General features: G+C 36.0%; 2 protein-coding genes across 2 annotated transcripts; both read left to right on the top strand.

Annotated features, from left to right (window-relative positions):
- The first annotated feature begins 8887 nt into the window (after positions 1 to 8887).
- Positions 8888 to 11242, top strand: LOC149196580 (disease resistance protein Roq1-like). The gene is made up of 3 exons (XM_089403764.1): positions 8888 to 9416; positions 9518 to 10622; positions 10759 to 11242. The coding sequence occupies exons 1-3, from the start codon at positions 8920 to 8922 to the stop codon at positions 11083 to 11085; spliced, it is 1929 nt and encodes a 642-aa protein (XP_089259890.1). The 5' UTR covers positions 8888 to 8919; the 3' UTR covers positions 11086 to 11242.
- On the top strand, positions 11101 to 12219 carry LOC149196581 (uncharacterized). Its single transcript, XM_089408353.1, has 2 exons — positions 11101 to 11120; positions 11180 to 12219. Exons 1-2 carry the CDS (start codon positions 11101 to 11103, stop codon positions 12063 to 12065), a joined length of 906 nt encoding a protein of 301 aa, XP_089264479.1. The 3' UTR covers positions 12066 to 12219.
- The last annotated feature ends 2102 nt before the right edge of the window (positions 12220 to 14321 follow it).

The raw sequence follows: 14321 nt of genomic DNA on the forward strand, positions 1-14321 counted from the left end.
TGTGAAGGCCATTGAATCTTATCCTTGATTAGTGATTTCTCCTCTTAGTGATTGCTCTTCTCACTCTTGTTTGGGCTTTCTCTTCACCTCACCTCTGATACCATGCTAATTTTAGTTAACAATGGTATGTTCTATGCTAAGAGTAATTTTACTTCTATTTCTTTAATAGCCCAATATCAATATACAGTTTAGAAATCACATCATCATGATAGTAAAATGCAGATAGAACATAAATAATAATAGTAGAAGACAAGCCAAGACAATAGGACACATGATATGACACCAGCCAGGAACAAACCCCAATGTGGGGAAACCCTTGATTAATTCTTATAATTCTTCAAAATTTCACATAGAGAGGGAGAACAATATACAATATTCACTTGCCCAATCACAGTGAAATCTGATCAGTCAAACAATAGAAACAGAAAGCCCTAACTAGAAAGTCAACGTTGGTCAATAGGGCAGATTTTGACCTCCAAAACAACTTGGTCAAACTCAGTAAACTCGACCTCCAACAACAAGTGAAATCGACCTAAAAACAGTTTCAAAATGTCTAGTCAAATTTGATCAACAAATTTCAACGCAGCAGTAAGCCCTAGCATAGTCAACACTGGTCAAATAGACTCGAATTTCATGCCTAGCACTGTGGCCTACCTAAACATATATTCCACACACAAAACTGTAGTCAAAGATGGTTAATGTTGTTCAACACATGGACATCAAAAGAACAGTGCCTTCTTCACATGTGTGGAGAGAGAGAGGCCATAGAAATCCATACCCAATCAAGAGAGATGTGTGAGTGAATGAAGTGTCCAAATGAGGAGGCACCATGTATTTATATGCAAAGTTGAGGATGAATAGACGTGACTGTTGGGCTTGTGAACCTACATGAGTTTGCTTGTCGACCTTGACAATTTGTCCATAATCAAAATAAATTCATAATTCCATTTGTGCATGTAAGAATGGGATGATCTTTAGATCAATCCTACACCTCTCGGAGAGAGGAATCCAATAAAAATATCAGCTACCTCATATGAGTTGTCCAAGATGAAATTTGCCCCTAGTTGCCAAATTTAACATATTTTTCTTAGAAAAAAAAATGATAAAAAAAATAAAGTATAATAAGTTTAGGAAAACAAAATTATAACTATTTTTCATATTTATGGAAAACAATGAATAATAAAATGTTTTAAAAATGAAATAAATACATATTTTAAAAAATAAACATTAAATTAATCCAAAAACTCCAATTTAATTCTACATATATAAGTATGTTGAATTTTTAGTCACAAATTTGTTTTTGAGTAAGTTTCTCAATTTAATTCCACATATATTAAGTATGTTGAATTTTTAGTCACAAATTTGTTTTTGAGTAAGTTTCTTATATATTTGCATTTGCTAATTATGTGATATATTAAATTTATTGAAATTTTAGTAACAAATTTGTGTTTAAGTAAGCTTTTAAAAAGTTTCTTTATATATTTGCATTTGATAATTATATGTGTGTTTAGATGATTATATAACCTGATTTTTGTTAGGATATTCCGACACATAGGAAATAGTTAAGTACAACTTGGTCTAGTATAGAGTTAGGTAAAGTGTGTTTCTTTACTATGTACATTTTGTAACTTACAATCCGACGGTCACAATATGTAGTGATCTGACGGTTCATTCTCTCCTTGGTATTATCGACACTTGATCTGTGGCTTAACACCCGATTGGTCCATGATCTCTAATTAAAGAGCATGGAGGGTCATTTGTAGGTTAACCGTTCATGAGAGAAGTTTATGTAAATTTTCATTCTTTTATTAATAAATTGCCTGAAGTGGCCGCGTTGGCTCAGGCCGTGGATTGTTTCCCTCTTTGAGGGTTTTAACCACGTCAAAAGTACTGGTGTATTGATATGCGATCTGTTTGTGAGCAGTGTCCTTGGTGTTCTGTCTGAGGAACTTACCTTGTAAATTCCTACATGGTATCAGAGCTATTTGAGGGCCGCGTTCGTTGGTGATCCAAATCCGAAGCCGGTAGAACTGCATCCGACTATCGTTTCCTAGATCTATTGTTTCTGACTGCTTTCGGGCCGAGAGGATTGCTCTGTTGTGTTGGGAGCATCTGTTCCAGTGAGAAACCCTTTCGTTTCACGCTAAAAGGTTTCCGGTAGCCCTAACTGCGTCATTTTTAAGATTTGGAGGTATATAGTGTTTATTTGCAGTTTACATTTATTTTCTCTCTGTTTATTTCGGTTTTCAGTTTATTTAGCTTTTTTTATTATCGGATCTATACCTTTCATTTCTACGTATGCTCTTTGCCCTACGACTCTATTCGATCTGGGCAAATCAGAAACAAAAAGGAAGGATTTTTCTCATGCGTATGCTCTTTTCCGCTGCGCCTAAGTGTGATCTCGAAAAATCAGAAACATCGAGGAAAATATTTAGTTTCCGGCTAAAGCTAACTTCGAGCCGCAAGGTTCGTTTTTTTTTTTGTATGTCGGTGTTGGGTTTTGTGTTTTTTGTTTTGTAGGGAAAAAGAGCATTCTCAAAGCAAGCACGCAACCCAAAGCGTCAACCCCCCCGCGCCCCCCCCCCCCCCCCTTCTCTCTCTCAAACTTTTTGTATAGCTCACTTGGTGCAAAGCTAATTTATGAGAGTAGAGGTCTTGAGTTCAAGTCTCCTTTTTGTGGGGGCGGAATTTTTCATTTCCGCACATTCCCACACTTCGTCGGTGACTTCATCAAATTTTCTTCAAAAAGACATAACTTCTTCATCCGGAAGCCGTTTTCAGAACCATTTTTTTGAAATAGCCTAATTTTTCAAGATCTTTCCATTGGAACACTTAGTTTCATCGTCTATAGCTTCAGTTTCTATTAAAATGGAAAGTCCATGCCAAGTTACTCTTGACAGCACCAACTACTTCCAATGGTGGTCCTACATTGTGGATTTACTTAGAAGTAAAGGTCTCTACAGAATAGCCACAGGCCAAGAAACCAAACCGAAAGATGAAGATAAGGTAGCTAAATGGGAAAATAGGCAAGATCAAGCATGTGGCTTGATAGGGATGTCTATTTCTCCAGATCTTAGATTCCATATTGCAGAACTTGATGCTCCTGATGAAGCAATGAAACAGATTACTAAAGTCTTTGGAATTAAAAATGAACTTAGAGCCCATCAACTTGAAAATGAGTTGCTTACATTGGACCCCAATAATTTTTCTTGCATTGAAGATTTTCTGTCCAAGTTCAAGACCCTTAGACTTCTCTTGGAAGGTGTTAAGGTTAAGAAAGAAGATAGTAACCTTATATATTCCATTCTTACTAAGTTGGGATCAGCCTACTCTGTGTTTGTTTCCACCTTCCATTCTACAAGAGAAGCCTTCATTTCTCAAGGACAAGACTACAAGTCCCCTTCCTTTAATTCTTTTTTTGATTCTTTAATAAGAGAACAATAAAAACTCTTACACCTTGGTATTCTTAATCTTGGAAACTCTTCTAAGAAAGCGTTATCCGCCCAGCAGCAACCAAATCCAAAGAATCATAAGAAGTTGTATCCTAAAAGGAATGGTCCTAAACCAAACAAGGGTCATAAGCAACTTCAGCCTCAAAATGAAAAATCATTTCAACAAAATGATAAGACAAATAAAAACAAAGGGAAGAAGACTAATAGACATTGCAACTTTTGTAATCGAGATGGCCACTTAGAATCCAAATGATTTAAGAAGATGGAAGCCTTGGAAGTAGTAATTAAGAAGAATAACATCCATTTGGAGCACTCTTCAACTTCAACTTCATCTTTAGGAATGGCACTTTCTGCATGTGGTTGTCAAGCATCTCGGTCTGGCTATGCACTAAATGTATCTTCTTCTTCTCACTCTCATGAGTGGCTCATTGATTCTGGAGCTTCTTATCACATGGCCAAAAACAAAGCCATGTTTTCTTCTTTAAATGATTGTAACACCAAAAATATATATGTTGGTGATGATAGATCTCTTACTGTTGTAGGGACTGGAACTATTCATCTAGAAAATGGTCAGTTTAATGATGTATTATGTGTTCCAACCTTATCCTGCAACCTTCTATCTATATATAAGATAACTCATTCAGGTGAAGGTAAAATCGTTGAATTTTCACCTCACGATGATGTAATTAAGGACCTAAGAGATCCTAGACAGATTTTAGCTACTGGCATTGCTGATGATTCTACAAGGTTGTATAAGTTTCACAACTTTGGGTCATCAAATCTTCCCTTAGTATTTGTTGCTCATAATGATGAAGTGAGCAAACTTTGGCATGAGCGATTTGGTCACTTAAACTATCGCTCTCTTCAGAATTTATGTAAAGAAAATATGGTGACAGGTCTTCCTATGGTATCTTGTAGAGATGGTGTTTGTTTTGGATGTGTACTCGGAAAACATCATCGGGACAGTTTTGAAAAACGTGCCTCTTGGCACGCCTCAGCCCCTTTACAGCTCGTGCATAGTGACTTATGTGGTCCACTTCCAGTTGTTTCCTTCTATGGCTACAAGTATTTCTTAACTTTCATTGATGATTTCTCCAGACGCACTTGGGCATACTTCTTAAAACTCAAGAGTGAAGTATTTAACATGTTCTTGGCCTTTAAGGCCATTGTTGAAAAACAATCTAGACATCAAATTCTTAAGCTAAGATCTGATAATGGCAGAGAATATGTTAAAAACAACTTCATCAACTTTTGCACTGAGCATGGAATTCAAATGCAACATACTGTTCCATATATTCCACAACAAAATGGTGTAGCTGAAAGGAAGAATCGCACCTTAAAGGAAATGGCTAATTGTATGCTTCAATCTAAAGGATTTAATCTTAATTATTGGGCAGAAGCAATTAATTGTGCAAATTACATAATAAATCGCACTCCTACTAAGGTTTTAAAGAATATCACTCCAGAAGAAGCATGGAGCTCAATCAAACTAGATGTAAGTCACTTTCGTGTTTTCGGAAGTGAAGCATGGGCCCATATTCCAGATGAGAAACATAAAGCTTTAGAACCTAAGAGTGAGAAATGTATTTTTGTTGGATATTCTAAAGATGTCAAAGGATATAGACTTATTCCACTTAAGTCCAAAAATGTTATCATTAGAAGAGATGTAAAGTTTGCTGAAAATATATCAGCCTGCGAGCCTAGTTCGGCGGATGTGCCACCTCTCCCTATCTCTTTTACTTTTGAAAACATTTCTTCTTCAGATGATGAAAGCGAGGATGAAAATCCTCCCCCACCTTCTCAGGATCCTCCTTCAGCTCCTCAGCTTCCAAAATGGGTTCGTTCTACTCTGCATGCAGCAGGTGATCTTGCCGGTGATCCTACAGATCAACGACATACACGTTCTCAGTTTGATAGAGCCTCTTCATTACTGGCTCAAGCTTTAGTTAATTATGATCCTGACACCTTTGCAGAAGCTTCAAGCCATCCAGATTGGGAAGCAGCTACGAATGAAGAATATCATTCATTATTGGCAAATCATACATGGGATCTTGTTCCTCTACCAAAGGGACGAAAACTTGTTAGATGCAAATGGGTTTACAGAACCAAGTATGGACCAGATGGGAAAGTTGATAAACATAAAGCTCGTCTTGTTGCTAAGGGTTTTTCACAAGTTGAAGGCATTCACTATACTGAAACCTTCTCCCCTATTGCCAAAATGAACTCTATCCGCCTTGTTCTTTCCCTTGCTGCCTCTTTCAAATGGGAAGTCCATCAGATGGATGTTAAATCCGCCTTCTTGCATGAGGACTTGCACGAAGAAATCTATATGGAACAACCTATTGGCTTTATACAAACAGACTACATCCTTGTATGTCAGCTTAAGAAATCCCTTTATGGTCTCAAGCAAGCTCCTCGAGCTTGGTATGCCAAAATGGATAACTTTCTTTTAGAAAATGGTTTTTCTAGGTGTCATTCTGACAATATTGTCTACACCAAGAAAGTGGGCAAGTCTCTTATCATTCTTGTTCTTTATGTTGATGATCTTATCCTAACTGGTAGTGATCCCAACCTTATAAGCCATGTGAAGTCTAGCCTTAAAAGGAAGTTTGAAATGACAGACTTAGGACACTTACATTATTTTCTTAGTCTTCAAGTCTTGCAATCCAAGGAAGGTATTTCCCTTTCCCAATCCAAGTATGCCTGTGATATTCTATGCCATTTTCACATGGAAGACTGTAAGCCAACCCCTTCTCCCTTTCAGTCTAGAGTCAACTTTCAGTCACTTGTACTTCTCCTGAAGTTGATGCTACCTTATACCGTCAACTTGTAGGAAAACTTTTGTATCTAACCCATACTCGTCCTGACCTTTCCTTAGTTGTTGGCCTTGTTGCTCGGTTCATGCAAAACCCACGTGAAAGTCATTGGAAAGCAGCTAAAAGAATACTTCGTTATGTTCGAGGTACAGTTCAGTTTGGGATTCATTACAGTGCCGAAGTAGCTCCTCTATTAGTTGGTTTCACTGATTCCGATTGGGCTGGTGACCCTGATGATCATAAGTCTACTACAGGTTACGTGTTCACTCTTGGTTCAGGACCTATTACATGGGCTTGCAATAAACAAGGTGTCATTTCTCTTTCTTTAGCAAAAGAAGAGTATCGTGGTGCCGTAGAAGCTAGTAAGGAAGCCTTGTGGCTTCGTCAGATCCTGTCAGAGTTTGGCTTTCAGCAGCACCATCTGACTACACTTTGGTGTGATAATCAAAGTGTCATTCAACTATGCAAAGATCCAGTCCAACATCAGCGCAACAAACACATTGAACTGCACATGCACTTCATCAGAAAGCTCATTCATGACCATGTTCTTGAAGTGCAATGTTGTTCAACAGATGATCAAGTTGCAGACATCTTTACAAAGGCTCTCACAGAGGCGAAGTTCACTAAACTTCGATTTATGGTTGGAGTTCAGGAAGTTGTCACTAAGGGGGGATAGGCTCTAGTGCCTCCTTCCTTCTCCTATTGTGTCATATTTGTAAATCCTTCAATCCTATCCCAAGTTGTTCTTAAGGGGGGATGTTAGGATATTCCGACGCATAGGAAATAGTTAAGAACAACTTGGTCTAGTATAGAGTTAGGTAAAGTGTGTTTCTTTACTATGTACATTTTGTAACTTACAATCCGATGATCACGATATGTAGTGATCTGACGATTCATTCTCTCCTCGATATTACCGACACTTGATCCGTGGCTTAACACCCGATTGGTCCATGATCTCTATTTAAAGAGCATGGAGGGTCATTTGTAGGTTAACCGTTCACGAGAGAAGTTTATGTAAATTTTCCTTCTTTTATTAATAAATTGCTTGAAGTGGTCGCGTTGGCTCAGGCCGTGGACTGTTCCCTCTTTGAGGGTTTTAACCACGTCAAAAGTACTGGTGTATTGATCTGCGATCTATTTGTGAGCGGTGTCCTTTGGTGTTCTATTTGAGGAACTTACCTTGTAAATTCCTACAATTTTGTACTATCCTGGAAGGCAAGTTTTATTGTTACCACTATAATTGTTTATGCGAACAATCTTGGGCCTCAATATATGGTTAGAAATTTGAACATAAAACATTGTATTAGTTTTATTTTATATTTTTACAATTCCAAATAAACTAATGTTTAATAATAAAAATATTAGTTTAAATTAATTAATAACATTATTTAAAATTTAAAATATTTATTAATTATTTTAAAATAATATTATTTATTTATAGTTAATAACATAGATTTTTAATAATAGTTTTTGGTTAATATTTTGAAATTAAATATTTTAATGGATAAACAATATATATAAAATTTAAATTATAAGAATATATAATGATGGGCTTGGGGTATGTCCTAAATGCTTGGTTAAGAGTTCATTTTCTTTGGACTTAAAAAATGAATTAGCGGCTCAAGATCTAGAGGTATCTAACGGGATGAAAACCTACCCCTAACAAACCACAAGTGAATTATTTTAAGTGACGAAATATAAAATAATGAATCAACTTACATTTACATTCACATATAACAACGAAAAATAATTAATACATAATAATATTTTACATTATATTTATAAAGAAAATAGATAATGTTATATAAATAAAACAATGCCTTCTCACTGAGAAGGATAAGGGGTGACAGTTGTTCCACACGTTGTAAAATGAATTTCCAGTTTGTGAGCAGCAGGTACGACCGACCTACAATGTTGAAATATATTTTGATTGGATGTTGTCCCTTATCTTTCCACGCGTGATTTGCCATCCCTATATTCCACACGGATTTGACTCACCCCTGTACCCTAAACCTCACTCATTTCACCGAATCTGCTGTGCAACGTTTTACCGGCTGCGACAGTTTTGGAGGCTTTGGATACCAGTTGTAGACAGTGCACAACTGGCACTTTCCTGCCTCTATCAGTTTCCAAGTCTTTTCTACTGCTGCTAACTCTAAATTGGCGGTGCCGCAATCAAATCTGACCTCGCTTCCTGCTGGCTTCCTTCAACCTACATTCCTCCCATTCTCATTTAAAAACATCAAATCTAATTATTACACTCGGTGAGAGTTGTTAATTAAAAACATTTTTCACAAATCACTCCCGCCCTTTTTTTAATAAATTAATTAATATAACTCATTTTATATGATAGCCAATAATAAAAAATTATTATTGGTTAGGAAACGATGTCCATTAAAATTTAAATAATTAATTATTTGACAAAGTATATGGCACTGAGTGACAACTTGCAATAATTTAAGGTTTATTCTAGTTTATACGGTGCATTCACATAAATTATGTAGAGCCAGAAATGGATATCAGACGCCCACGTTACCTGACCATTAACAAAAGTTGCTCAAAGACAGATCAACGGGTAGCCACTTTGCCGTTTGAGAGATCAGCCAAACCAGGAGGAGACTCTTGAGGTTATTGCAGCTACTGTATCTTCCATGGCATCCACTTCATATGGATCCTCCAGCACCAACAACAGCTATGTCTTTGATATCTTTATTAACCACAGGGGTCCGGACTGCAAGAAAACCCTCGCCAAACATCTCTATGACCGCCTTAACAAACACGGACTGCGAGTATTTCTGGACGAAGATGAATTGCAAGGAGGAGAGTATATAACTCCTCAAATCCAGAGTGCCATTCGAACAGCTTCGGTGCATATCGCTATTTTCTCTCCCGGATATGCAGACTCAAATTGGTGTCTTGATGAGCTCTTGCTCATGTTCGAATCGGGGTCAACAATTATTCCAGTATTCTATGGTGTCGAGCCTGCAGATCTTCGATGGGTAACGCAGGGCGAAAAAGGAGTCTATGCAACATCCCTGCGAAAACTAGAAGAGAAGAAACGATACGACCCCGATACCATCCAGAAATGGAGGAAGGCTCTCACTGATGCTGCAGAAATAAAAGGTTTCGATATGAAGACGTATAATGGGTCAGTACTCCAACTCTCCCTCTTACTCTCTCCCTTTTAACTTGTTGGATTGATAGACTGTTTGATATTGTAGGCATTTCTGACTAGTAATTTCATTTCAGCGATGAGCAGCAGCTCCTTCAACAGGTCGTGGAAGGAGTGTTGAAAAAAGTTAAAAGGCCAATACATGTGTCTAGATATCCAACTGGGTTGGATGAGAAAGTTGCAGAATTTGAAGGGGCGATGTTACTCGACCAACAAAGCAGCAGAGAGACTAGAGTTATAGGAATTGTCGGGCTTGGTGGTGCTGGCAAAACCACCCTAGCAAAGGAGATCTTTAACCGTCGAAGATCAAATTACAAGCAAACTTGCTTTCTGTTTGATGTCAGAGAAAACGTAGCCAGAAACTCTTTAAAATACTTGCAGACTAAGATTCTTAGTGACTTTGGTATAAAAGAGAATGTGCAAATAGACAGCACTGATGATGGTATAGAGAAGCTCCAAAGGTATCTTCAATCTTCTCATGCTTTCTTAATTTTAGATGATGTGGACCATCTTCAGCAGGTGGAAGCATTGCTTTTACCGGTGAAACATGCGCTTCAGCAAGGTAGCTTAATTCTAGTCACATCTCGAAATAAGGATATACTTACAAGCTCAGGGATTGCAGAGTCTTCCATTTTCAAGGTAACAGGACTTGACCAAGATCACTCCCTACAGCTATTCTGCTGCCATGCGTTCGACCAGCCATATCCTCCTATAGAATTTGAACAAGTGGCTCGAGCATTTGTGGATCGTTGCGCTGGATTGCCCTTACAACTTAAAGTGCTCGGAGGTCTTCTTCGTGGAAAAGATTTGGAGTATGGGAAAGCGCAATTGCACAAAATCTCAAAAATTCTTCCCGACAATATACTGGCTACACTTAAAATTAGCTATGACGGTCTGGATAGAATAGAGAAGCAGATTTTCTTAGACATTGTCTGCTTTTTTATAGGAGAAAACAAAGATAGCGCTATAAGATTATGGGATGGAATGGAGTGGGGAGGATGGCTTGGTCTTCGGAACCTGGAGAGCAGATGTCTGGTGGAAGTAGACGATAAAAACTGTATTAGAATACACGACCACCTGAGAGACCTGGGCAGACATATTGCGGAGACAGAACCTCCGGAATGGACGCTTCGCCTTTCGTGCCCAATCCACAGCCTTCGTCATCTGTCCGACAAATCTCTGGTATGTATTTTGAAGCTTTAGATTGACATTCAAATTAGTGTTTTCTCAAAATTGTGTCCATTATGTCTTGAATTCTTAACCTTTTCAAGGATCTCAATCATCTTTATTCTAACATTTCACTGAGAAAACAATTTAGGTGCACGGAATTAGCACGATTCACTCATCTGGCTGCGAAAGGGCTCACCCAGTGTTCAGAAACCTTGCGGACTTCGCAGGCAGTCGTTTCACAAATTATGTGAGGGGGTTGCAGCTGATTAGGACTGAAGGTGGTTTTCCAGAAAGCGAATTCATGAAAAGCATATTCAGCGTTGCTATCTCACTAAAATGGCTCAGCTGGGTCAACTTTCCGTACTCCAGCCTACCTTCTTGGATTTCACTCAAGAATTTAAGAGTTCTAAGAATAGAGGGGCGCTGGGTACAATCTCAAACCTTGTGGCTGCATGAATCGCAGGTAGTCATTTGAAGTTCTTGACATAAGATGTTTTTATCTGGGAAATTGCTTTGATCTTTAGTATTGTTAGCATACTAGGGGTCAAACCAATTTTGATAATATAAAGATTGCAGGCACCGGAGCAGTTGAGGGAATTGTATGTTAAAGCTAGAGATGTGGAGGTTCCGAAGTCTATTGGGAAGTTGAGGCATCTCGAAAAAATTGAGATCAGTTCTTCTGAGAATGTAACTTTACCAGACGAACTCTGCCATCTACAATCGTTGAAACACTTATTCTTAGGGGGAGGTACAATTTCTTTTTTTATATTTGTATTACTATCTAAAAATGGACTGCCTACCAAATTATTTTGCGAATTTAAGGACCTGTTTCGAAATAGAGTCCCTGCCGAATTCCTTTCGGTGCTTAACGAATTTCCATTATCTTACCTTGTAGGACTAAGCGTGCTTCCAGATTCGTTTGGGAATTTGACGAATCTCCAAACTATTCAGATGTACTGGTGCTCTAGTCTACGGGTGCTTCCATATTCGTTTGGGAAATTGACGAATCTCCAAACTATTAGCCTGTCCAGGTGCTGGAATCTGCAGGTGCTTCCAGATTCGTTTGGAAACTTGACGAATCTCCGAACTATTAACCTGTCCAGGCGCTGGAGTCTGCGCGTGCTTCCAGGTTCGTTTGGAAACTTGAGGAATCTCCAAACTATTAGGCTGTCCGGGTGCAAGAGTTTATGGGTGCTTCCAGATTCGTTTGGAAACTTGACGAATCTCCAAACTATTGACCTGTCAGGGTGCCGGAGTCTGCGTGTGCTTCCAGATTCGTTTGGAAACTTAATACAACTTGAAGGTCTACAGTTTGACAGTTTGACCGTCTCCCACGAAGTCTATGAAAAGATGCACACATTTAAATGCTCGGGTGTCATTGATTTCAACAGGGTAGAAGTATTCCCCGCACCTTTTCTCACTTTGTTGCGAGGTAGATATGAATGGAATTGTTAGCATGTGATGGTAAGGCAGTTATGCTATGAGAATTTGAAATTGACATTGACCGTGTTTGCAATCAATATACCGTTGAATTGATGACTTATATGTAGTGGGAGTGAGTGCTTTGTTTAAGTCACAATTATTATAATTATCACAAGTAAATTGGATTAAAGTGGAATCCTTTTATAAGCACTTTCATGCCATTTTATGGAAGAGTCTGGGATTCGATTATTATGTTAATGGGATAAATCATATTTTAATATATTTATATGAATTACATTATTTATAATAATGATAAAGTATTTTATAAAAATGTATTATTAATAATATTTTTAAATTAATAATAATAAAAAATTATAATAATAATAATATATTTTATGAAAATTTAATATTAATAATATTTTTAAATTAAAAATATTATTTAATTAAAATAATAATAATAATATAATTATTAATTTATAATCAATTATTTTTAAAATAATTATTTTTTATTTTTAAAATAATTATATAATAATTAAATAAATATATGTTTTTTAAATATATATTAAATAAATATTTATGGTTTGAATTAATTTTCATTTAATTATTAATGAGTTTATCTTATTGTATAGACTACATTGTTCACATTAAATGTTTTTTTTGTTATAAATTTATTTTTAATCATATATGAATATTACTTAAAATATTTTATCAATGACTCACATCGAAACTTTTTTATTATTATAAATAATTTTAAATGTCACATTAATATTAAGAATTAAATGAATTACACTTCTCCCTCTTATTATTGTAGCTTTCCTCTGACACAACAATACAATTTTGATGAGTATCGAGAAGGAACGAGATAGAATGATTCTATTCTTGTCAGTAGTTATTCTATCTCTGTTTGGTCGACTAAATCCCAACAAAAAGAAGAGAATATTGCATGTTCCGAGGTTCGTCCGGGCGTAAGGAACCCCAACTCCCTCAATCCATGTTGTAACAATAGCATAGACTGTGGAAATTTTCGATTGGAATTAGCTTTTGCATACAGGTGCTGTTAGAACCAAAAAAGAGGATGAGTGTTGCTTGCAAAGGATATGAATCACTATAAATAAAACTCATCTAGAATATTATACTTTTACTTCTTCCTTTTTCATTCCGACATGACATTATGCCCATGTAGATGAACCCAGAAATTCAAATTGCACGGGGATCATTGGTGCTACACACATGTATGTTGCTTTTCCAATAGTATTCGGCACAGATGGAGTTATGCCAAAGACTTATTATATAATACCTTATTATTGTTATTAGGAAGTTTTGATATTTTTATTTTTATTTTTAATTTTCAATTACTTATTTTTTTGTACATTTAATATTTATTATATACAACATTAAAATATTTTCTTTTAACATTAAATTAATTAACATAGATTTTCAGTGCGTTGAAATATTTTTGAAAAATATAAGGTTTAAACATTTTATTCACACTTTGATTTTTTATTTCCAATTACTTTATCTCTTTTTAAAGTTGATATAATATTATATTATTTCATGTGCTCATCAATTTTTTTTTGGCATTATTAACATTTTTTATGAGAAATCGTAAGCTCTAAATTGGACATTCTAAGTAATATTATAAAATAATAGTGGAAATAATAAAATAAGATTAGATTACATCATCAAATCTTATAGGAAAAAAGAAAAAACTACTTTTTCAACTTATCTTCCTACGGTTTTACTCAAATTTCGAGTGGGAGCATTCATTGTATGCAGAATTTAACTCTTTGTCCAAACAATACCCATGTTACATACTTTCGATAGACCATGCTACATGAAAAATGAAAAATACGAGAAAAAAGCATGATTGCAATCACATTTTGCATGTATTTCTCATTTTTCATGTAGCAAGTTTCATCGAAAGTATGCAACATGTGTACTCTTTGCATGAGGAATTAAATAATGCATCCAATGAATGCCTTTGCTTGAAATTTGAGTAAAACTCCAGGGAGATAAGTTGAAAATACGAGTTGAAAAAATAGTTTTTTATTTTTTAATCTTTTTTAATTTTTTACTCCAAAAATGGTGAATCATCCCCATGGTACATCATCATCTTGAATTCTATTGGTTTTTATAAAATTGATTTTGTTTGTACATTTTGAATTTTATTGGTTCTTATAAATTTGATTTTCGTTGTACATTTTTTATTTGAGGTCCATTTTAGCCCTCAAAATTTCACTATTGTAAATATAAAATTGAAAATAATATTGTAGAAAAATAACTAAATAA

The sequence above is a fragment of the Pinus tabuliformis genome, chromosome 2_2 (assembly GCF_031772625.1).
Source record: "Pinus tabuliformis cultivar Carrire ecotype Pingquan chromosome 2_2, CPIR1, whole genome shotgun sequence".
In the NCBI taxonomy this organism is placed as follows: domain Eukaryota; kingdom Viridiplantae; phylum Streptophyta; class Pinopsida; order Pinales; family Pinaceae; genus Pinus; species Pinus tabuliformis.

Bases quoted from the DNA above. Each gene is read 5' to 3' on its own strand.
- LOC149196581 (XM_089408353.1), top strand. From the start codon at position 11,101: ATGTTTTTATCTGGGAAATT. The intron at 11,121-11,179 runs GCTTTGATCTTT...GATAATATAAAG, and splicing joins ATGTTTTTATCTGGGAAATT to ATTGCAGGCACCGGAGCAGT.
- LOC149196580 (XM_089403764.1), top strand. From the start codon at position 8,920: ATGGCATCCACTTCATATGGATCCTCCAGCACCAACAACAGCTATGTC. The intron at 9,417-9,517 runs GTCAGTACTCCA...ATTTCATTTCAG, and splicing joins GATATGAAGACGTATAATGG to CGATGAGCAGCAGCTCCTTC. The intron at 10,623-10,758 runs GTATGTATTTTG...AAAACAATTTAG, and splicing joins ATCTGTCCGACAAATCTCTG to GTGCACGGAATTAGCACGAT.